Source organism: Saimiri boliviensis, chromosome 11 (assembly GCF_048565385.1).
Source record: "Saimiri boliviensis isolate mSaiBol1 chromosome 11, mSaiBol1.pri, whole genome shotgun sequence".
Classification (NCBI taxonomy): domain Eukaryota; kingdom Metazoa; phylum Chordata; class Mammalia; order Primates; family Cebidae; genus Saimiri; species Saimiri boliviensis.
In genome coordinates, this window is record NC_133459.1 from 38,213,045 (window position 1) to 38,237,319 (window position 24,275).

At 42.2% G+C, this 24,275-nt stretch overlaps 1 protein-coding gene across 24 annotated transcripts in view; it reads left to right on the forward strand.

The window, feature by feature from the left end:
• The window catches only part of LOC101042315 (microtubule actin crosslinking factor 1), a 393,287-nt gene that overhangs the window by 364,193 nt on the left and 4,819 nt on the right, over positions 1–24,275 (forward strand). For 15 of the 24 annotated variants that reach the window (XM_074380572.1, XM_074380574.1, XM_074380570.1 and 12 more), the window contains 10 exons: positions 1,618–1,738; positions 2,311–2,474; positions 3,908–4,070; positions 5,587–5,741; positions 6,908–6,982; positions 8,557–8,574; positions 12,128–12,245; positions 13,073–13,141; positions 22,233–22,444; positions 23,261–23,371. In XM_074380572.1, the coding sequence (XP_074236673.1) occupies positions 1,618–1,738; positions 2,311–2,474; positions 3,908–4,070; positions 5,587–5,741; positions 6,908–6,982; positions 8,557–8,574; positions 12,128–12,245; positions 13,073–13,141; positions 22,233–22,444; positions 23,261–23,371 (1,206 nt within the window). The remainder of the gene's footprint in view (positions 1–1,617; positions 1,739–2,310; positions 2,475–3,907; positions 4,071–5,586; positions 5,742–6,907; positions 6,983–8,556; positions 8,575–12,127; positions 12,246–13,072; positions 13,142–22,232; positions 22,445–23,260; positions 23,372–24,275) is intronic. The other 9 variants (XM_074380582.1, XM_074380568.1, XM_074380583.1 and 6 more) reach the window with 6 other exon arrangements.

Genomic DNA, 24,275 nt, shown 5'->3' on the forward strand with positions numbered 1-24,275 from the left:
CTGACCATTCCTTTTTAGCCTTCTTAGCTAGTTCCTCTTCCCTGCCTATTAAGTAATGTTGTTCCCTGATGTCTCATTCTTGATGCTCTCCTCACACTGCTGAGATTTATCTAGTCTAACAACATAAGCTATTACCTATAAAGCTTCTGCATCTTTTTCATCTCTAGCATCATCGTCTCCTAAAGTCTAGACATACAGTAAACTAGAAGCAGCTCTAAAATTCCACTTTATCTTTGCCTGATGTCACTTGTCCATTTCAGATCTGCCTCCCCTTTCCTCATTGAGAACCCTGTGATGTCTGGAGTTACTCCTTTTCCTATTCCCCCTACATCTAGCCACTCACCAAGGCTTGTCAGTCCTACTTTCAAAATACCTCTTGGCTCCATCTTTCCTGACCTGGCTGTGGCCCTCACCATGTTTTGCCTCAGTTACTGCAGTGGTTTCTTGCCCTGTCTTCTCACTGCTAGCTACTCCCCATCCCACACTCCCCCCTGCCCCCACTCACGTCACTCCGCCTCGTACACTGAAGCCAAAGTGATAGCCCGAAAGCATAGATCTGATCTTGTCTCTTCCCTGGATCGAAGTCCTTCAGCTGCCCGCCATTGCTCTCAGAATAAATGGCCAATTTTTAGCCTGACACAGAAGCCTTGTGTGATCTGTCTCCTACCTGCCTCTCCAACCCTGCCTCTTGCCAGTCCTCTGATTGCATCCTCTGCAGAGCCAGTGAGTGTAAGGGTCTTGGTCACAGCACTGTCAGCCATCTCTGGCTGTTTTGGTTGCACCCTCTTCTAGGACTGCCCTCCTGCCATTTGTTGACTATTTCTTCATTCCTCAGTGTGTCAGTCCATTTGCATTGCTATAAAGGAATTCCTGAGACTAGGTGATTTATAAATAAAATAGGTTTGTTTTGGCTTATGGTTCTACAGGCTGTACAGGAAGCATGTTGCCAATATCTGCTTCTGGTGAGGGTCTCAGGAAGCGTAGAATCATGGTGGAAGGCAAAGGGGAGCCATTGTGTCACATGACAAGAGACAGGGAGAGGAAGGGGGAGGGGGAGGGGAAGAAGAAGATAGTAGGCTCCTTTTAAACAGCCAGCTCTCATGTGAACTAACAGCAAGGACTCACTCATTACCATGGGGAGGGCACCAAGGCTGCCCCCATAACTTAATTACATCCCATCAGACCCCGCTTCTAACATCAGAATTCACATTTCAACATGAGACTTGGAGGGGACAGATATCTAAACTACATCCCTTGGTAACTCAGCTCAGGCACCAGCCCTCTAGGCAGCCTTTCTAGCCACCATGGGCTGTAAAGTATTCATCCTAGCTCTTCCTTTGCCTCCCTGTATGGCACTCAGTGCTCTGATTCTTTGGCTTTTATCACTCATCGGTGAGCTCCTTGAAGTCAGAGTCCCTGTCTACTCCTTCAGGTCTTTAGCACCTGATAAAGTACCTTCTTCAATCAAGTGTCTTAAAAGGAGTGATAGAGCATGCAAGGGCACCTGTCACTTGGTCAATCTGTAATCAGCCTGGCCTTTGTTAGTAAAACATTGCCTGACTCCACTTAAGTCCAATAAAATTTTAACTCTTTTTCCCTTTTTTGTGTGTTTAACAGACATTTATGGAGGAGATGACTCGCAAACAGCCTGACGTGGACCGGGTCACCAAGACATATAAAAGGAAAAACATAGAGCCTACTCACGCACCTTTCATAGAGAAATCTCGCAGCGGAGGCAGTATGTTTCCAGCCCCCTGTGTTAGGATGCTTCATTCCCGCTAAATGAAGATGAGCACTTTCCAAATGCCTGTCAAAAAGTGTTTATTCCATTTTCAAAAACCATGTTGGTTTTTTGAAACTCACTTTTCTTACATTGACAGTCAGTAGCTATACTCCGTATTCATGGATTGATATGAAATTACGAGGTGGTTAAGCTTATTCTTTAACAGTAGCCTTTCCATTGTTTTGGTGATCAGCGCTAGCTGTTTACATTTGGTTTGCACTAATTTCATTGAAAATAAGGCAGCTCCTGCAGAATATGTATGTTGCTTTTTTAGTTGAGTTAGCATGTCCTCGGCTCAGTAAGGTAGGACAACATTGCTTGGAGATCTGCATGCAGCAGGTAAGCATGTTCTGAGAGGATCAGTACCTTTGGAATTAGTATACCTCTGTATCTAAATGTTGCCGAGTCCTGTATTTCTTTTCTCAGTTTCAGGCTGGATATTCTAAAGATTTCCTAAGTTTATACATACAGCTCTTTCTTTGTATAGTAACCAGCTGTTCTAATCTTGTGATTATTTTTCCTTTTAGGAAAATCCTTAAGTCAGCCAACCCCTCCTCCCATGCCAATCCTTTCACAATCTGAAGCAAAAAACCCACGGATCAATCAGCTTTCTGCCCGCTGGCAGCAGGTATGGCTGTTAGCACTGGAGCGGCAGAGGAAGCTGAACGATGCCTTGGATCGGCTAGAGGAGGTAATGTGCTGCTGAGTGGCCTTCCCTGAAGCAAAGTGAAACAGAGCCCTTCTGAGGCTCTCTTAATGTGAACTGTGTGCCTTAACTTAGTTCTTCACATAGAAACAGACCCATACCAAGCCAGTACTCATTCCTTGATGCCCTTGAATGAGAAAAGACACATTTGTAAGAAAACCATTTATGACAGAGTAGGCTGAAGCTTCTAGGTGTGGAAAGCAAGAAAACACCCAGTCTATGAGGGCCAGGACCTGATCTGCCTCAGTATCTTGCTGTGGTTGGGAATCAGGAACAGAACTTTGGAAATTTATCTCCAGATATGTAGCACAGCACAAAAATGACTATTGTTGAGCCTTTCATATAAAAATATATGCTACACAGTTATGAAATAGGAGTAATCTTTAATGCTTTTGTTGTTTTTGTTAGTCTTCACTAAATCATGAAAAGCACATCATCTATTTTTAAGTGTCATTACCCAGTATAAAAAAAAAATATAGTAGAACTATGCTTCCTAGTTTCTAAACAAGCCTCTAATGTCTTTTGTATTTTTTTATTTGTGCATATCAAAGCAGCTTTGCCTGGAAGTGAGTGTTCTGTGGTTTTGTTTTTTGTTTTGTTTTGTTTTTGTTTTGTCTTTTGTTTTTGTTTGTTTTTTTAATTTTTTCCATAAGTCAGTTGACTTTTAGGCTTATTGGGTTCTTGGTGCTTTTTTCCCCCCATTCCTTCTAACTTTGGAGTTTGAAAGACCAAGGGAAAACTGCTTCACTGTTGAAGTCATTTTGAGGGTATATCATTAACATAGACTTAAGTAGCTGAAAATTGTCTTACCCACCGCATAGGCCTGCTGTTTGCCATCAAGGCCAAATATTTAACATGGAAGTCAGACGGGCAGTTTGCTCTCTCTGGTACCATTCCAAAGAAACATGCTTGGATACAATGCTGGGTTCCTATTGCTTCCATCCAGAACTCAGATTTTCTCATTGAAATCTCAGAAGATAGTGGTAAACACGAGCCTCATAATGTGAGCCCTGTGTGTGATTATGTAAACAACGTAATTGAGGAGTGCTAAGGACCTCCCTTCTGGGTTAGAATCCATTCCCTTGCATCTAAGAGAGTGATCCCCTGAAAAGCCCAAAGGGAAAGCAAGGCTGGCTTCACCCATTCTCATTCTACGTGCTCAATATTTTCCATGGTGGTTGTTCAGTTACTGTTTTTCTTGCTATTCCATTATACCACAGCTCATGTAAATAGTCATGGCTTTAAGTGAAGGAGACAGAATGTGCCTTCACAAGAGAAGCAGACACATAGATTTCATTGTCGATGCCCTCTGGAAGGCCTGCATGGCTTTACTGGATATCTGAAAGTTTGGGTATGTTCTGGGCAGCTTTTGAGGGCCCAAATAATAAATCTTATTGACACTTCTGATTTCTTTGTAGCTGAAGGAATTTGCTAACTTTGACTTTGATGTCTGGAGGAAAAAGTATATGCGTTGGATGAATCACAAAAAGTCTCGAGTGATGGATTTCTTCCGGCGCATTGATAAGGACCAGGATGGGAAGATAACACGTCAGGAGTTTATCGATGGCATTTTGGCATCCAGTGAGTCTAGTCATCATTCCAAACATGGTCACACCTGTATTTCTTGCCCTTTGTAGAACCGTGATATTCTGGCTAAACAGTCTTTCTGAAGCTGGCCAGGTGCTGTGGCTCACCCCTGTAATTCCAGCACTTTAGGAGGTAGAGCTAGGAGGATTGCTTGAGCCCAGGAGTTTGAGACCAGCCTGGGCAACATAGACTCCCTCGATACAAAAAAATACAAAAGTTAACCCAGGCATGGTGGCACACCTGTGGTCCTTGCTACTTGGAAAGCTAAAGTAAATCACCTGAGCCTGGTAGGTCAAGGCTGCAGTAAGCTGTAATCATGCCAGTGGACACCAGCCTGGGCAACAGGATGAGACTGTGTCTCAAAAAAAAAAAGACAGTGGATAACCAGAGGTTTCAGTTGGGAAGCAATATGATTTGGTTTATGTTTTAGTAAATCACCATGACTACTATAAATACTCACATTTCCCTTTGTATAGCAATTTGTTGAGAATCTAAGACAATAATCTAAACATAGGAAAACTTCCTGCTATTAATGTCAAACTGTCACTGTTCTGAGACAGTCTGAGCATCCAATAATTGTGAGGCGGATAGGTATATTCTTGAGTTGAGTGGTAGGTCTGTGGGAGGTTGTAATACTATGTTTATGCCTTTTGGTATATCTGAAATGTGGAATATTACCTTCTTTTTGTTGCATTTGCAATAGGGGAGACTGTAAGTGGATATGTAATATTTTTCAGGAAAAATTAAGACATAAATTTTTTTTGCTCTTAAGAAGTATTTCTGGCCAGGTGTGGTGACTCATGCCTGTAATCCCAGCAGTTTGGGAGGCCAAGATGGGTAGCTCACTTGAGGCGAGGAGGGGAGACTGAGATAGGTGGATTACTTGAGGCCAGGACTTCGAGACCAGCCTGGCCAACGTGGTGAGACCCTGTCTCGATGAAAAATGCAAAAAAAATTAATCAGGCTTGGTGGCATGTGCCTGTAATCCCAGCTACTCAGGAAGCTGAGGCAGGATAATTTCTTGAACCTGGGAGGCAGAAGTTGCAGTGAGCTAAGATTATGCCACTGCACTCCAGCCTGGGCAACAGGGCCAGACCTTGTCTCAAAAAAAAAAAATAAAAACATGGTTCTATAACCGTCATCCAAACAAGTAAGCCCTCTTTTTTTTTTTTTTTTTTTTTTTGAGACGGTGTTTTGCTCTTGTTACCCAGGCTGGAGTGCAATGGCACCATCTCGGCTCACCGCAACCTCCACCTCCTGGGTTCAGGCATTTCTCCTGCCTCAGCCTCCTGAGTAGCTGGGATTACAGGCACGCACCACCATGCCCAGCTAATTTTTTGTATTTTTAGTAGAGACGGGATTTCACCATGTTGACCAGGATGGTCTCAATCTCTTGACCTCGTGATCCACCCGCCTCAGCCTCCCAGAGTGCTGGGATTACAGGCTTGAGCCACCGCGCCTGGCCCCTCTTAATGTCTTAATGTTTCAAAATGTGATTCCTTTTCTCCAGAGTTCCCCACCACCAAGTTAGAGATGACTGCTGTGGCTGACATTTTCGACCGAGATGGGGATGGCTACATCGATTATTATGAATTTGTAGCTGCTCTTCATCCCAACAAGGATGCATATCGACCAACAACTGATGCAGATAAAATTGAAGATGAGGTATGGGAAATAATTATATTTTGAGACACTCGTGACTATAGGTTTATACTATCCTCAATTTGGTTGGGTTCAGTGATCATATTAGCCTTTTGTAGTTTCGTGTTGAGATCTCTGTTTGGATAGCATTTTAGAGTCCCAGAGAATCTCTGACATCTGAGCTCTAGCTCAGGCTAGATGAATTACTCAAGTGATTCATGTCTGTGTGGTGCTCTGAAGTTTACAGAGAACCTTTGCAGGGCAATGGACTCATCCGGTTCACTGCTCCTGTGTTAGGGATAGACTCATCGCACTCCTGAGCATGCTACCTGGAATCTAGGGAAATGGTTTACCAGTGTAGCATTTAAGGGTTGAAATGGACTGGGCATGGTGGCTCACACCTGTAGCCCCAGCACTTTGAGAGGCCAATGCGGAAGGGTCACTGGAGCCCAGGAGTTCGAGACCAGTCTGGGCAATGTTGTATGATTCTAGTCCTGGCTACTCAGGAGACCGAGGTGGAAGGATCCCTTGAGCATGTGAGGTCAAAGATGCAGCGAGCTGTGATCATGCCACTGCCCTCCAACCTCGGCAATAGAGCAAGACTTGTCTCAAAAAATAAAAATAAATGCTTAAAAGGGGGGTAAAATGTAATGTTTAAAGTGGTATGTACCCATCATGCTTTCTGACTTGTTAAAAACTACCACATTGAAACTAGCAAATTTACTAGTTCCACCTAGAAATCCCAGCATCTGTTGATAACAGATCTTGGGAAGGGAGAGGTGCTGGGACAGGTCTTGGGAGTGGCCCTGGAACACACCAGGACTAACTTCCAGGGGATCTCGGGCTCCTAGGGTGAAATTCAAAGCAGTTCATAATTTGCTTTATTAATAATTTGATTTTGATACATGCATATTAGCACTTTTTTCTGAAGGAATTTTGAAGCAAGAATAAAGAATGTGTTGTATAGTCACTTGGGAATTTCTTTCATGCCTTTTCTTTCTCGGTATCTCAATTAGTTCACTTACTAAGAAGAACATACACTAATTTGGAACAGAAGATAAATGCATATGTCAAAAGCCTGAAATGCCTAAAAAGTGATAGCTTCCCTGTTTATGTGTAAACTCTTTGTTTCTTTGAATAGGAAGTCTTGCTCTACACTTTACACTTTTCTTTTTGTTCACAACCAATAGGTTACAAGACAAGTGGCTCAGTGCAAATGTGCAAAAAGGTTTCAGGTGGAGCAGATTGGAGAGAATAAATACCGGGTAAGGAAGAGAAAAAACAGTCCTTTGTGTTGGTGGTTTCTCATACGTGGCTGATCCCACCTTTTCCTCCTGATGCTGGGATACCCAGAGTCTGTCCGACTTGAGCTGTGGTCACTCTCTGACCTCATCTCTATAGATGCCAAGTGTCAGGTACCCTGTTCCATCTGAAAACTGTTGCCATATCCAGCTAGATAGTAGTTTTTATTTAAGATTCAAGATAGGAGATATTTCAGAGCCATCACTTCACATCTGATAAAGTCTTTAGGGGGATGAAGTTACCTTTGGAAACAATTATGTCTAATGACTGACCACTTACTCCCAAAGAGATGGTCATTGTGAACCTGAGCGGCTCCCAGGCTAGAGAGGCCTGGGGAAACTCTGTTGAAGCCCCAACAGACACTGCCTGCTCTACGCTGTGCTACACATGGGGCTCAAGAGCACTGAGGAGACATTAGGCTCAGTGGTCTTCCCTGGAAAGCCATGCTAGGTATGGCCATAACTGACAGTGAACTATACCTGTGTTTTAGCTTCTTTTGGGACCAGGGCCAGGGGCATAGAAGGATCTGAAACAGGTCTCCTAAAATACATTAATAGCTCATCAAGATTTTCTAAAGTCCTAAGAAAAATCTATGATTGGTTGGCTGGCCATGGTGGCTCATGCCTGTAATCTAAGCACTTTGGAGGCCAAGGCAGGTGGATCACCTGAGGTCAGGAGTTCAAGATCAACCTGACCAACATGATGAAACCCTGTCTTTAAAAAATAAAGAAAGAAAGAAAATAAAGAAAAATCTACAGTTGACAAAGAGGATTTAGATGGCCATGTTAGATCGCACTGAGTAAGAAACACAGGAAGATTCATGTTTCATTAATATATCCAAAATGTCCTCAAAGTACACCAAATCCACCTCATGCTAGAGTTTCCAGAGGAGTGCTGGGCGAATCTCCTTTAATCTAACTTAGGGCATTTAGTTAATAAAGCCCCAGGTAATCTTATGCTTGCTTGATGGGTTTTGTTTTCTTGTTTTCTGTTTTTAATTATCTGTGAGAGAAAGGAATTAACAAGAACAACAGAGTGGAGAGTTAGTTCATAATTTATAAAAGCACATTCCTGGCCGGGCATGGTGACTCACGCCTATAATCCCAGCATTTTAGGAGGCAGAGGCAGGTGGATCACTTGAGGCCAGGAGTTCAAGACCAGCCTGGCCAACATAGTGAAACACCGCCTCTACTAATAATACAAAAATTATCTGGGCTTGGTAGCACACGCCTGTAATCCCAACTACTGGGAAGGGTGAGGCAGGAAAATTGCTTTAACCCTAGGGGCGGAGGTTGCAGTGAGTCAAGATTTTGCCACTGCACTCCAGCCTGGGCAACAGAGCAAGTCTCTCAAAAAGTAATAATAATTAAAATTAAAACCACATTCCTTTGGCAGGAGCTTGGTAAGAATATGTTCAGTTATGTCACTTTGCCAGAAGAACGTGATGATGATTTTCATTCCTTAGTGTTAATTTGACAAAATGTTCTCTTTTTTTTTCCCCTCCTTTTCCTCCATCCTTTACTCTTACTGTGTGTAGTTCTTCCTCGGCAATCAGGTACAGTGTGCCTTGCAATGTTCTCCTTCTCAGTGGATATGGTCTGTGTAGCTAATGCTGCCTGTCCTTTGCTATGGGGAGAGGATGTAATCTGAAGCATGCCTGGGTCACACCTGGTTGTCTTACCAAGTGGAGAAGCTGCTGACGGGGCCAGCATTGCAAAGCTGTCTTAGCAGCAAAAGAATATATTTTTTTATAAAGGAGATAAAATGAAGGAAACTGAAGCTATGGTATCAATCCATTCCATTTCTAAAAAGAGCCTGGTTTTGTACTTCTGTGTTAGAAGTCAGATTATCAAATAGCACAGTTCTTATTTATATTAGAATCTCTTCACAGTTAATAAATTTTGCAATGCATGGTAAGTCAGTTCCTGAAGAACTTCAGTACTGTTTAAATATCTTATTAATATTTGTAGTTAGTTACATTTACATTTTATAATTATAAGGTACCTGAAAAGTATAGTGTGGAGATCATAATTGGCTGTGGCCTGAAGTATACTGATTATAGCCAGTGAGCCAAGATTTAATGGGACCAAATTAGACTTGGAAAAAATATTGGATGCTTTGACTCCACTTGGTAATGCTAACCTTTCAGATCTTTTTGAGTGCTCTGGGGTCCTGTGTCCTCCAATGTGGAAGGAAGTTGCATGAGTAAAATCTGTCTCTCTGATAGGAAATTATAAATCCTAAGAGTTGATTTGAGGCCCTCAAACTTCCCAGATCTTGCAAGTCACTATAATAATGTTCTAGGCCGGTGGGAAGAACAGGGTATAAGAGGAAAAAAAAAAAAAGTAAAGATGAGAACAAACTGGCTTTAAAAAAAATAATTGCTTGAGAGTGTCCAATATACCTATTTGCTAATGACTATGTGTGAATGCTAGGGTGCCTTTGAAGAGTGCTGACACCCTCCTCTACTGCTCCATTGACCAGGAGAGAGTCAGATGAGTTCTGATGTTCAGAACAGAAATGTGAAGTTCATTTTATACACAGGCACCTGAGGCCTCAAAGGTCACATGCCTACTCTCACATAGCTAATGTCAGCCACTGCAAAAACCCAAGTCCCTGTAAGGGGTTTTCCTTTTAAAAGGTAGAAACAACAGTTACTGGCCCTTAGGACTCTTATTCTGAGTTATTTGCCTCACTGACATCCCTGTCCTACCAGGTGTGCACAGATCTCCATTTTTAGAGCTGCCATAACCCCTCCCACCACTCATGACTCTGGCCTCAACTTCCCCAGCTATACTGTCTGCTGGCTTGGTCAAACCTCCTTTCCCCAATAGCTTTGCAGAAACAAGTTAGAATCTTTCAAAGAGAGCTTTAGTTAGAAATTAAGGAGGGGAGGAAACACAAAATAAATGGAGTGATAAATTATAGTACACAGTATTCCAAGAATAAAGAACTCTCAGGGTTCCTTCCTGATTCACCCTGGCAGACGTGCAGGCGCGCAGGCGCATACTCGCTGCCTCTCACCCATCCAGAGAAAACCCTTTTCAGTGACTCAGGCCAGCGCTGCTCTTGGGTGGGATCCTCCTTGTCTCCCAGAACCTGCTCCCACGGGGCTTCCCATTTTCACTTGTGGGGCCCAGCTTCTGAGGGGGGCTCTCACAGAGCCAGGGAGGGGGGCAGCTTCCTTCCCAAGACAGGACATGTATTCTCTTTCAAGTCTGGGTTCAGTGCTGCTGCTACCACCACACAGTGCTTTTACTGTAGTTACTTTGTATAAACATGTTTAAATTGTATCAGCTAGAGGTGTGGGACTACTTTTATTTTCAAAGTAAAGGGCTGGGAGGGAGGATACAGTATTTTTTTAGTCGCCTTGCTCATGCAAATAGTGCATTTGAGTCAGAGCAGCTAAGGAATATGGAAAATTACCACAAATATTAATTTTGAGGGAGGATGGTAATATGACCTCATATATCCTTTTTTGCATTTTCAGTTTTTCTGCCTTATTTCAAAGTTACAGTTGTCTTTTATAACTTTGAAATCCTACCACCTCCATACCCAAGGAACCCTTGAATTAAATAATTTTAGGAATTCCATTTCTCCAACCAAATGTTTGTTCGTTTTGGAAACTTTGCATACTTCTCTTTTGTTGCTCCTTACTTCATTTTGGAAAGAGGGTAATTTATGCCATGAGAAACTCCAAATGTTAACATAGAGCTGGGAAGTAGGAATGTTTGGGCAAGAAAAAAGGGAAAACATAAATAATCAGAAATATGCTTGTTTTAGCATCTAAAATGATTATTGAATACTATTTATAATCATCATGGGAGCTGTAATTTTTAATTGCTTCAACTCAGTTTTAGTATAAATATGACAATCATTTGTTCAGCTGAAGAAACTTTTCTGCTGGTGACATTGCAATTAGCAAATACTTAGGGTTTATTTCTGAAAACGTGATGCAGAAAATAAAATTTTCTTCTAAGCTTGTAATAATGATGCTTTGCAAAGGTTTCCTTAAGGCTTGAAATAGTATTTGCTATTTTCCATTTAGCTTTTAAGCATACTGTATTCAGAAGTTGACATCCACCGTCTTAGGAAAACAAATTAGCATACCAAGAAGATGGATTTTTAATTGGGCAGAATTCTCTTTTAAAAAATCAAATGACCTAACTCACTTTGTCTTCCTACCTCTCCTTTTGGTGCAGAGGCAGTGGTGTGACTATGAAAAGTTAATTTTATCCCAATAGAAAATATCTAAGGTATCTCGGCTGGGCATGGTGGCTCATGCCTGTAATCCCAGCACTTTGGGAGGCCGAGGCGGGCGGATCACCTGGGGTCAGGAGTTCGAGATCAGCCTGGCCAACATGGTGAAACCCCATCTCTACTAATAATACAAAAATTAGCTGGGTATGGTGGTGCACACCTGTAATCCCAGCTACTCAGGAGGCTGAGGCAGAATAATTGCTTGAACCCAGGAGGCAGAGGTAGCAGTGAGCCAAGATCATGCCATTGCACTCCAGCCTCAGCAATAAGAGTGAAACTCTGTCTCGGAAAAAAAAAAAAAAAAAAAAGCATATCAAGACACTGGTCTTTAGCTTGATATTTCTGCTTTTCTGGTTTTTGTTTTTGTTTTTGTTTTTGTTTTTGAGACGGAGTTTCACTCTTGTTACCCAGGCTGGAGTGCAATGGCGCCATCTCGGCTCACCGCAACCTCCGCCTCCTGGGTTCAGGCAATTCTCCTGTCTCAGCCTCCTGAGTAGCTGGGATTACAGGCATGCGCCACCATGTCCAGCTAATTTTTTGTATTTTTAGTAGAGACGGGGTTTCACCATGTTGACCAGGATGGTCTCGATCTCTTGACCTTACGATCCACCCGCCTCGGCCTCCCAAAGTGCTGGGATTACAGGCTTGAGCCACTGCGCCCGGCCTCTCTGCTTTTCTGTTTTTAAAATTCTTTTGTGAAATATATAAAAATGCAAAACTGTGAGAATTGAAAATTCTCCCTTAGCTATCAAATAGTCATTCCTGTCTGAATACAGTCTGCTTTGGGCGCAAAATATAGATCTGCTTTAAGATGTGTTTATTAATTAAATTTCCTTTTGATTCTACAGTTTGGGGATTCTCAGCAGTTGCGGCTGGTCCGTATTCTGCGCAGCACCGTGATGGTCCGTGTTGGTGGAGGATGGATGGCCTTGGATGAATTTTTAGTGAAAAATGATCCCTGCCGAGGTAAGGAACCACTCTGAGCATGAATTACATGTTAGGTACGGCCCCAGCAGTGTTCTTTTATGCTTACAGGAAGCATTGATGGTGGGGTCTGTCTGTTTTTTATTTGTTAAGCTGCCCAGATGTCATCCCACTAGCACAAATTTGAACTCAGGCGTGCCAGCATAGGCCAGGGAGAAAAACTGAAGAGGTTGATGCTATTTGGGGAGGTAGGTCTAGAGGAATGCAGTAATGAGAATTAAGAATGTATTTGTGTTCCTCGAATGTTTACGTTTGGGGTATTAAATTAACAGTATCCTAGAAAGGAGCCTGGTGAAGCCCTTTAGGTTCCCTCTTAGTGCCTCAGATCTCTTTGCCTGTAATTCCTGTGACTGACTGACAGGGAGAGTGATAGGCCCTTCTCATACAGGGAAAAACTGGTGAGCCTCCTGGACCAGGAGGGAGGATAAAGACACCTACATGTGAGCCAGTTTACTTCTAAGACAGGTGGCCACCTAAGCAAGACCATGGAGTATATGGGGTGTCTTTCTGCTGAATGTGAAAAGGCTGGCCTACCAGCCCAGAAACATAAGGAAACTGTCAATTTAATACGAGCATATGAGTGGTGGCACCTGCAGCTAGGGGGTGTGGGGGACTGCAGCAGGGAAGAGATGAGCAGTTCCAATTGCTAAATCCTCTTCAGCTGTGTCCTTGCCTTTCTCCTGTTAGCTGAGCTGCATGTGGGTGCACAGGAGGCTCCCCAACTGTCTGCCAATTTGTCTTTGTTGACTGGTTCCTGCATTTCCTGCCCTGTCTCTTGTTTCTTTGTGTTTACCTATTTTTTATTCTAGTTCACCATCCTGGGAGTAAAATAAAGCGCTCTGATTCCAGCTCTTCGATTTCCAGTCAGTCTCCCATAGGTTGGCTTTTAAGCTTTGTCCCTTTTCTCCACACCCTAGCCCGTTGAGAATGGCTTTGCTTCTTAAACTGTAACATCTCTTAGTTCTGTGTATCTGCTGCTTTCATGAGTGCTTGAAATGGCCAAACCATAGCTTTTCTAACTACTCAAGTTGATGGTGCATAAAATACTTCTCTGTCCATGGAATTTGTTCTGAGCTTCTGTTTAACAAATACTTACATAACTTTATGTGCCACACACTATTACAAGTACTTTACAAGTAGCGCATTTATGTGTCATGTGAGGTATAGATGCTGTGATCTCTAGTTTACAGAATAGGAAATTGAGGCATAGAAAATGTAAATAATTTGCCCAAAGACAAACGACTAGTAAATGGCAGAGATGAGATTCAAATTCAAGGCAATCTGGATCTAGAATATGTGCCCCTAGCCAGCATGTTACATGTTTCAGAGGCTGACACACCTTTAAGTATGTTTATTATTGGATCAGCCTGCATAATTATTAAGGTTTATTTATAAACCTAGCAGAAATGTTTACTGTATGGTATGTAACTTCTTTGGAAATGATTTATTCATATTCTGGAGCATTTAGTGAGGACAGAGCTAAAGACAGCAGTCTTCACATGAATTCAGATATGCCCATAAGTAGTTCCTCTTACTTTAACTAATTTTATGTTTACTACAGTAAACCAGAGTAAAAGGTAAGCAGTAATAATTTTTTTTTTTTTTTTTTTTTTTTTTGAGGCGGAGTTTCGCTCTCGTTACCCAGGCTGGAGTGCAATGGCGCGATCTCGGCTCACCGCAACCTCCGCCTCCTGGGTTCAGGCAATTCTCCTGCCTCAGCCTCCTGAGTAGCTGGGATTACAGGCACACGCCACCATGCCCAGCTGATTTTTTGTATTTTTAGTAGAGACGGAGTTTCACCATGTCGACCAGGATGGTCTCGAACTCTCAACCTCGTGATCCACCCGCCTCAGCCTCCCAAAGTGCTGGGATTACAGGCTTGAGCCACCGCGCCCGGCTAGCAGTAATAATTTTCATTAAAGCTTCCTTTTTTAAAAAAATTGGGGCCAGTTGCAGTGGAATCCCAGCATGTTGGGAGCCTAAGGCAGAAGGATTTCTAGAGCCCAGAAGTTCAAGATCAGTTCAAGATCAGGCAACACAGTGAAATCCTGTCTCTACAAAAAAAAATTTAAAAATTAACTAAGCATGGTGGTACACACCTGTGTAGTCCTTTCTATTCGGGAGGCTGAGGTAGGAGTATTGCTTGAGCCCAGGCGTTCAAAGCTACAGTGAGCCATGATCATGCCACTGCACTCCAGTCTGGGCAACAGGGCAAGACTCTGTCTACAAAAAAAAAAAAAAAAAAGGTAATTTTGAAAACACTTTTTCTGATTAAAAACTTGAAGGTGTTTAGTTTTAGAATTTAAGTCGTCTTTCATTGCTTTAATGGAAAGCCATATGTGCCATTTTAACTTTAACTCAGAAAAACAACTTCATTTCTTTTCAAATCTATGAATAAGGTCCCGTTTTTCCTGTCATGTATGATCGGACTAAATAAAAGGGATATTGCATGTGGCATTTTGGAATCCTTGGTTGCCTGTTTATTCGCTGCCTGCTCTATTTATTATAACATCATGCTGCTGGCCAAGGAGAACACTGCTTGCTTTGTCTTTATCTTAGTATCCAAAATTTGGAACCCCAAGGAAATTTGGGAGGGCCATCTAAAAGCTATTTTCTATAAAAGCAAGTAACCTCTTTCAGCATCCCTTGGAGCAAACAAGGTAAGATTTTCCTGTGTCTCTCCAGGGGTGCTCCCCTGGAACTCAGTAATCATCTGAATCCATTGACTCTAGAGAGAACTCTCCAGAAATTTTAAATTTCATAATTCTATCAGTGATGGGCAGGATGAGCTATTTTTAATCAAATAAAAAATAGTACTAGAAGATGAACAGCTAAGAACTAGGATGGATTATAATAAGTAAGGTAGAAAGGTGTGAAGGTTGAGAAGAGAATGAAGTTACTTGAAACTATTTTGGAAGTTATATAAGGATAATATGGCTTCTGGAAACACTGTTTATGGTAGATTTTGTATTCATTTATGTTGCATTTCCTTGGGTCTCTGGACTATAGAGAATGCTATACTGAGGACAGTGCAAGATGTCTCACAAGGTTCTGAACACCAGTGTGCACTATCATTTGTTGTCTCCTTTTACACAGCTATTTTCAAAAGCAGAAGATATCTCAAACTGCATGTTGCTTTAGTCAAGTGTAAAAAAATGAAAATATTCTATTAGCTAGATCTGCCAGTCTCCTGGTACTGCCAAACTCAGAGATTTCAGTTTCTGAATTTATCTGTGGCACAGAAAATCATAATGTTTTGGATGGAGAGAAAAATAGTTCTGCCTAGATAATGGGTATACCTGTACCTAAGTCACTGTGTATGTTTTTTATCATTAGACATACTAGTTCCCCCAGAGAAGTGAATATCTAGGAAATTTCATTTATGAAAATTTAAAAGACACATTTTGGCATAGAACTGATTTTTTTCAGATTATTATAAGATATAAATAACATAAAATTTACCATCCTAACCATTTTTAAGTGTACACGGCAAAGTCCGTTTGTGTCATACTACCGTCACCACCGTCCAGCCACAGAACTCTCTTCATCTTGTAAAACTGAAACTCTGTACCTGTTAAAACAGTAGCTTAGAACTGAATTTTAACTAACATGCCCAGATCAACCAATGTCAGTTGGCTAGCATAACTCCCTTAGCAAAGACAGCCTCTTTGGTGGTTGATAAACTGAATTGAGGTGGCTGCCGTCATGGTCTGGTTCTGTAGCTTCAATGGTAGATCTTTTCTCCAGTGAAAAGAATGGTGAGGGGGAAAGTCCTATCACAGTCAACCAAGTACTAGGAATCTTCTCTTTTTTTTTTTTTTTTTTTAAACTTTAGGACTGTGGTACCCAGTGTTAGGGAAATACTTGAATCAATGTAAATATTAAAAGTACCTTTACTACTAAATTTAAGTGCTAATATATAAACTTTGCTTAATTAAAATTTAGTGTTTCCTTCTAGTTTGAGAAAATGTTTACTTTTTACTTTGGGGATTACCTCAGAAATCAATTTTGACAACTTCCAGCTGTTGAACTGTTGTTTGTTGTCGCCTCTTCCCATCCCAGCCTTTTCTAGCTTATCAAAATATTACCCCCTTAACACCTTTTTCAATTCTTAAGGTTGGCCACCTTAAGTATATTTCTGAAGAAATAGCTTTCATTTCTTCCAAGTGATATGTATATAAAATGTTCCTTATCAATAATCCTTTCATTGCCTTGCATCTTAAATATTTTCTTTTAAAATTCAAATATCCATGGGAGTTGTAGCATATTAAGCTAATATTAGTCATGGCTTAGGATAAATTAATCATTCATTGGTCTCTTTACTGAGATGAGAGCACCAGAAATACAGGAATTTTACTATTGTGAGCTTAAGAGCATAAGGACCGAGAAGATGGGAATTACAGAGAGGAAGGAAAATAAAAGGGAGAAGACAACCCTCTAAAGCCTGAATTTGCTTTGTCTTGTTTGGGGCAGGCCCCAATTAAGTTAAGCCATTATTTTTATGGTGCCCTGCCTTTTCACTTGAGTTTAAGCCTACTAAATGAGGCCTCATGGAAGTATGCAGGAGCTAGCTAACTATTCTTACAGCCTCAGATTGGCTTAATACGTAGTATTGAGTGTCTGTGGCATGGATGTAGTACCTGGAAGGATGATGATAGGGAATTGTTCACACATCTTTGTATCTCTAGCCAGTGAAATACTGTTCCAAGAGGTGACCATTAACTGGAGATTCCCTGTGAAAACAGGGACTGTCTCGTTGTGTTTGTTTCTTTATGATGTATAAACACACCCTGGGAACATGATGAACTGAATTTTCCCAGCATCCTGCGTGAACCCAGCTAGAAAGCAAGTGAGACACCCTTTGGGCCCTCAGCAGTCATTTAATGAGGCATTACAATGTACCTGCCTCATGTTTGCCTCTGGGGCTAACAGGGTCATGACATAGGAGATCAGCATAGGATCCTGTGATAGAATTAAGCAGGTCCTAGGATCACAAAATGCAAAGGTTTAATGTGTTGCTGTTAACATGGGATAATCATCCTTCACGTACTATCTTCTGTATGGAAAGCTGTTCTATCTGCTCTTTGCATTTGTGGCTGGTATGCAAGAGAGCCAGTCACACAGCGAGAGGGTGAGCCTCACCAGCCACTGAGTCCTCACTTTAACACAGCTTGGTGTTTCTGTTCTTCATCCCCATGAAATAATGAGCACTTTTTAATGGAAGCACAACTTAGTAAGTTCATGAAGGGTGTGAGATACGTTCCTTGAAACTGTTGAGAGCCTATTGTTTTCAGAGGCTATTTCAGAGAAACAGAGACTACTCTGTTTCACAGATATTCACTGAAACCCTGTATGCAAATCTGGCACTGGGATCCAAAGGCAAATTAAGATAATGGTCCCTGCCTACAAGGTCTCAGCCTAGTGCAGGGAGCAGACATTGAATAAATGCCCTTGTATTTGGTAAAATGAGTGGCTGAGAGAGGAAGGGGGAAGAGATGACTCTGCCCATGAAGATGGAGAAAACATCAGAAAAAGGAGGTATTGGGCCAGGCACAGTGGCTTACATGTATAATCCCAACACTTTGGGAGGCCTAGTGGGGAGGATCTCTTGAGGCCAGGAATTTAAGACCAGCTTGGGCAACATAGCAAGACCCCATCTCTGTTTTAAAAATAAATATATGGCCAGGCGTGGTGGCTCACACCTGTAATCCTAGCACTCTGGGAGGCTAATCAGTCATTGGATGTAGCTTCTGGCATCCAGCAGGAAGGCCTGCTCTGCTAATAAATATATTTGGAGTTGGGTGTGACTGGCGGCACTGAAGCCTCAGTGAGTGAGCTCATCACCAGGTTGAGTCTAAGAGGGAGAACAGGACTGTGGACAGACCCAGGGGAAACATCTGTTTTAGAAGTGGGCAGGGAGGAGTGGTCAGCAAGGGAGCAGGCGTCCTTGAAGCCAGTGGAGGAGAGTGTTGCAAAAACAAGCGAGCAGTGTGTAGTGACCCTCCACATGCAAGTTACAACAGCAGAGAGATGTTTTTACCTAACATTGTCAGATTTTTTTTCTGTGTGGACTCATGCTTATAGCACAGTAATTGGCCAGAATGAAGTAAATTTAACATACTCATATTATTTTGGAGAGTGTACACTAGTATAACATTTTGGAATCATTTGGTATGTGTCAGCCTTGACATGTGGTTGTCATTCATCGGTTGATATGTTGTTACCTAATTAGGTATGCATCCTTTCTCCCCATAAAATCTACATGTAGAAATTAATCCTAAGGAAATATCATGGATATATGTAAAATGTTTTACAAATTGTCACAGCATTGGCTACAATGTTTAAAATATTTAAACAAACATGCAATATTGGACTGGTTAGACTGGTTAAATTCACATTCTTATGATGAAATAATACTTAGCAGCTAGTTAAAATTTTGCATGAGATATGTAGGGCATGAAGGAAAGTTCCTGATTTTTTAATTAAAAATATATATATATAAGCCAGGTGCGGTGGCTCATGCCTGTAATCATAGCACTTTGGGAGGCTAAGGTGGGCAGATGACCTGAGGTCAGGGGTTTGAGACCAGCCTGGCCAACATGAAACCCCATCTCTTCTAAAAATACAAAAATTAGCTGGGCATGGTAGCACATGCCTGTAATCCCAGCTACTTGGGAGACTGAGGCAGGAGAACCACTTGAACCCGGGAGGCGGATGTTTCAGTGAGCTGAGATTGCACCACTGCACTCCAGCCTGGGCAACAGAGTGAGACTCTGTCTAAAAAAAAAAAAAAAGAAAAAACATAAAAACATACATATACACACACACACAGATGTGCAAAGGAGTAAAGACATACCAACATTATAATAGGGATGTCCCTTGGGTTGTGAGATTAAGCAGCTTTTATTGGTGGTGGTTTTAGTTTTTGAGACAGGATCTTACTCTGTCACCCAGGTTAGAGTGCAGTGGCGTGGTCACAACTCACTGCAGCCTTGAATTCCCAAGCTCAAGCAATCCTCCCACCTCAGCCTCCAGAGTAGCTGGGTCTACGGGCACATGGCACTATGCCTAGCTAATTTTTTAATTTTTTGCAGAGATGGGGTTTCACTATGTTGTCCAGGCTTGTCTCCAACATGGGCTCAAGCAGTCTGCCCTCCTCAGCCTTCTAAAGTGCTGGGATTCCAGGCGCGAGCCATCATACCCAGCCATTAAGCAGTTTTTATTGCCCCTACATCCCCCCAATAGAGGTTGGCGGTGACCTTTGCCAGAGCAGTTTCCGTGGAGTGGTGGAAGCCTGGGTGCTGTGAGGAGAGGAGTGGAGACAGTGAGTGTAGGTGGTGATGCAAAGAGCTAGACTGGGAATAGCTTGGGGTCAGGGGACAAAGAAGACAACTCAAGTGGAAGACATGGGTTCTAGGTCCAGCTCTACTGCCGCTTTGCTTGACCTCAACCTCTGTGAGTACTTCACTATCTCTGTAACATAGGGATGCTAATTACAGTCAGATGCAGTACTGCATGTGATAACATTCTATGAACTGTGCAGTGCGTAGGAACATATCACCATTATGTTATTAGAGGGTGCCCTTCCTAAAACATTTAAACTGTCACTTCCTTCAACTGCAATGCAATTTCGAAGTTTTCCTCTTAAGCCTTTTTTTTTTTTTTTCTAGCAGAGTTTGCTCAGAAGTGAACTACTAAATGTTTACCAGGTTCGAACCATGAATCTGAAGTTCTTGTAGCTTAGGGTCACAAACAATTCTTTTGGAGAATGTCATTCAAATCTTCAGCTGATGAAATGATTTTCATTCATCAGTTTTATTTCAGTGCCTGCCACATGTCCACTGATAAGCTGGGCACTTTGACAAATACAAGATTAATAGATTAATAAGTGTAAGTCATGATTCCAGTTATTGGTGATGTGACCCCCAAATTGTTAAGCTGTTTCCTTCTGCAATCCAGTATTTCCACTGGATCTCCTACCAAGGCTAGTGCTGAAGGAAAAGTGCTGATATCTGGAAAATGGATGAGTAGAGAACCCAGAGCCAAGGAATGAAGCTCAAGAATTGTTTTATTTTGTTTTGTTTTTATGTTGTTGTTGTTTTTTCTTGAGACAAAGTCCCCTTCTGTCACCCAGGCTGGAGTGCAGTGGCACGATCTCAGCTCACTGCAACTCTGCCTCTCAGATTCAAGTGATTCTCCTGCCTCAGCCTCCTAAGTAGCTGGGACTACAGGCACATACCGCCATGCCCGGCTAATTTTTGTATTTTTAGTTGAGACGGGGTTTTGCCATGTTGGCCAGGCTGGTCTTGAACTCATTGCCTCAAATGATCACCTGCCTTGGTCTCCCAAAGTGCTGGGACTACAGGCATGAGTCACCGCGCCTGGCCAAGGGTCATATATTATTGATGCTTGAGGAGAAAGGAAACACTGGATCGTGGAAGGAAACAGCTAGCATTTCAGTGACCATTAAGTCATAGATCATCCAGACAACAGGGCTCTTAGAGACCAGTTGACCTGATCGCCTCTGGTGAACCTAAGGAAACTGAAGCCAGAGCGGGAAGGATCAGAGTTGGCAGCAGAGCTTGGACTATAACTTGGAGGTTTTGGTATCCAAGTGAGTGCTTTTTAACCTGATACTTTGATATATATTCTGTCAGCATATAATATATTGAGAAGAATTTTGATTTGATTTAGGAATTTGGAACCATGCTGCTTGGACACTTAAGCAACCTGATTTAAAACCTGATTCTACCAAAATTTCTCAAATTCCTTCAGAGACATATGGGATAGAACAGAGGAGAAAGTGGGCCAAATTTCTTGTAACCTTCTAGATTTATGGTTTCTGACCAGTTAAACATCTGTTATAGAAAAGAATGACAAGTATTTTATTCATAATGGTTCCCTTTTCTGCAGCAGTCCGTTTTGTTTAGCTGTGTCTAGTACTTTGTAAAGAGTGCACAGTTTAGGGTGGATGAGGAGGTAGAGGGTTTCTGCAGGATTACATCTTACAGTGAGAAATAATCTAAGGACATATTCCAGAGGGATTATTTCTTTTAAATTACTAGCATCGTTTGCATTTAACATTTGTGTTGGCTGTGCGTGAGATCTTCCAATGGAATCCACATTTTAAGTTCTGGTTGTGCAGCCCCAGAAAGCCACAAGACAGCGCTGACTGGCTTCCTGTGCTGTCTCCACATTCTTTGCACCTTGATGTTCCTCTCCTCCTTGCAGCTGCTCCTTCAGCCTTTTACCGCTTTCAGTTTTTCCCTTAACAGTTTCTCACTAGCAAGTTTTGTGCATGGTCTTGATCTCTCTCTCTGTCTCCCTCTCTCTCCCTCTCTTTCTCTCTCTCTCACTCTCTCTCTCTCTCTCTCTCTCTCTCTCTCTCTTTCTCTCTCTTTCTCTCTCTCCCTCCCCACCCTGACATGTTTACTACTTAATGATTCTGTCCTGATCTTTTTACTGTCCTGAGTTCCTGGACTCCTTTCTTTAGCATTATTGACTGAATTCAAATAGAAGAGTCTAGACAATGCCGATTTCAGTATTGTTTCACTCTTTCATTGCCACTGCAAAAATTGAGCGAAAAGTACACATGTACTATGAGAGAGAAAAGAGAGGTTTTGATTTAATTTCAGAGGTTTGTGAGCTGTTGGATCTGCTTTACCTTGAGCAGTCACGGTGTGCTTACCCCAGGGACAGTGACAAAGCAAGACGCTACCAGCAGAGTGGGCTGGTCCTTTATACACAGAGACTTGCTTATTATACGGTTAATGTATCTGCTGTGGGCAAGAACCTTGACAAGGTTGATGAGTTATGAATTTGTCTCTATTTTTAAAGAACCCACAGATGGTACTAAACCTATATAGCTTATATAACTGTTATCATGGGGTCAAGCAGCTATATGACTGTCAAAGATATATTTTTGAGAATAACTGACATTGTGTGTATGTGTGTTTATTTCCCTTTTAGCACGAGGTAGAACTAACATTGAACTTAGAGAGAAATTCATCCTACCAGAGGGGGCATCCCAGGGAATGACCCCCTTCCGCTCACGGGGTCGAAGGTCCAAACCATCTTCCCGGGCAGCATCCCCTACTCGTTCCAGTTCCAGTGCTAGTCAGAGTAACCACAGCTGTACATCCATGCCATCTTCTCCAGCCACCCCAGCCAGTGGAACCAAGGTACGTACTGATCTCTATTATGCTTTTCTTCCCCATTCCCACCCTCACAGATGTTCATTGTTCGTAGTAGCCTCTGAAAGACTCCAGTGAAGAGAAGAACACAAAAACATACAGACCAAGGCTGCCCTGTTCCTAGCAGTACACAGATATATGGCCTTTAAGATGACTCCAAAGGACATTTATTAAAATATGTACTCAGCCTGGTTATGTCAGAAATGTTTATTTCCTCATGTTCTCAGTTTAAGTTTGAGCCCATCCAGTGTTACTACTTTTGAAAATCCAGGCTGGACACAATGGCTACGCCTATAATCCCAGCCTTTGGGAGGCTGTGGTGGGAGGATCCCTCGAGCCCAAGAGTTCAAGACTAGCCTGGGCAACATAGCAAGACCATCTTTACAAAGAATTTAAAAATTAGCCTAGCATGGTGGTGAGCACCTATTAGTCCCAGCTACTCAGGAGGTTCACGCAAAGGGGATTGCTTGAGCCAGGAATACAAGGCTGCAGTGAGCTATGAATGCACTGCACTTTAGCCTGGGCAACAGAGTGAGACTCTGTCTCTTAAAAAATAAAACTTAAGGGAAAAGGAAAGAAAATCCAGGCACTGGCTTGAGTTTGATGTTACAATGGGTTATATATGAAGGATGTTAGTGCCTGCCTGGTCCTTGTCATTGTGATGGACTAGTGTGCATTTTATTTTGTTTTCTGTTTCTTTAAAATTTAGTATCTTCTATATATTTTTTTTCTGTTCCCGATTTGCTCCCTTTTTGTTCCATTTTCACTTGTTCCCATCCTTCCCTTTGGATTTCCGTTTCACAGACTTCACTTCAGTTCTCTCGCTGTTATGACAAACCCTGGTTGGTAAACAGTAAGGCTGGCACCCCTATCAGGGACAGCCATTCTCCTGACCTCCAGCTGTCCAGCTCCGAGGTAGAGTATGGCTTTGCTGACTAAGGACACAGTCAAGACGAGGCCCTCGCTAATGGACTTGACCAGCTCTTCTTCCTGACACGAATCCCTGCACTCTGCCATCTCTGTGGTGCTTCCTGTCACAGCTGATTCATCTAGTCAAGTGTTTTCAGGGGTTTCTAACTCGGATTCACCAAAATTGGAGAGAAATAAGAGATGCCTGGAACTAGATTAATAACTTTATAACAATCTTTAGAATGATACTTGTTCAGAATGGTAAATGAAGATCATTCCTGGAAATTTGTTTATTGATAACATTTACAATCAGGCTTCTTGGAATCTTCAAATATCAGATACTCAGACGAGTTATGAACACTTGAAATTCAACTATATGGCGCATGTTCTACAGTGTTCTATTTTTGCTTAGAACAGAAGAGTGGTTGGCACCACCTGCCCTGAGACACATGTCCAGGGTGGTTGGTATTGCCATACCACACTGGTCCGAGGGGTGGATGCTGTCTCCTTTAGCCAAACACAGCACCAGTAAACACTGCTGTGAGGCTCACATTCTAGCTTCTGAATTTCTTGGCCTAGGCACTTGAGTTTTTGTAGCCTTGATTTGAATACACATGCCAGTAATTAAGCATGTTCAAGTGCAGCTATTAAAATGCCTGAATGCTTTTGGAAGAGCAGTGTTTTAGAAATGAAAAATGGGCTAGTGGCTTGTCTGATAGCAGTGCAGTTTGCATTCTAGCTCCTATTGGGAAACATTGGGTTCTTATGCCTCAAAAGACAGTGTTGCCTTCAGTCTTGTAAAGCCTCAGCCGGGGGAACAAGGGAGGCACAAGAAACCAATGGCTGTGAATGAGCTGCTGCTTTGAGGTTCATCCCACTCCAAGCTAAAACTCCAGTTCAGAAATGTATC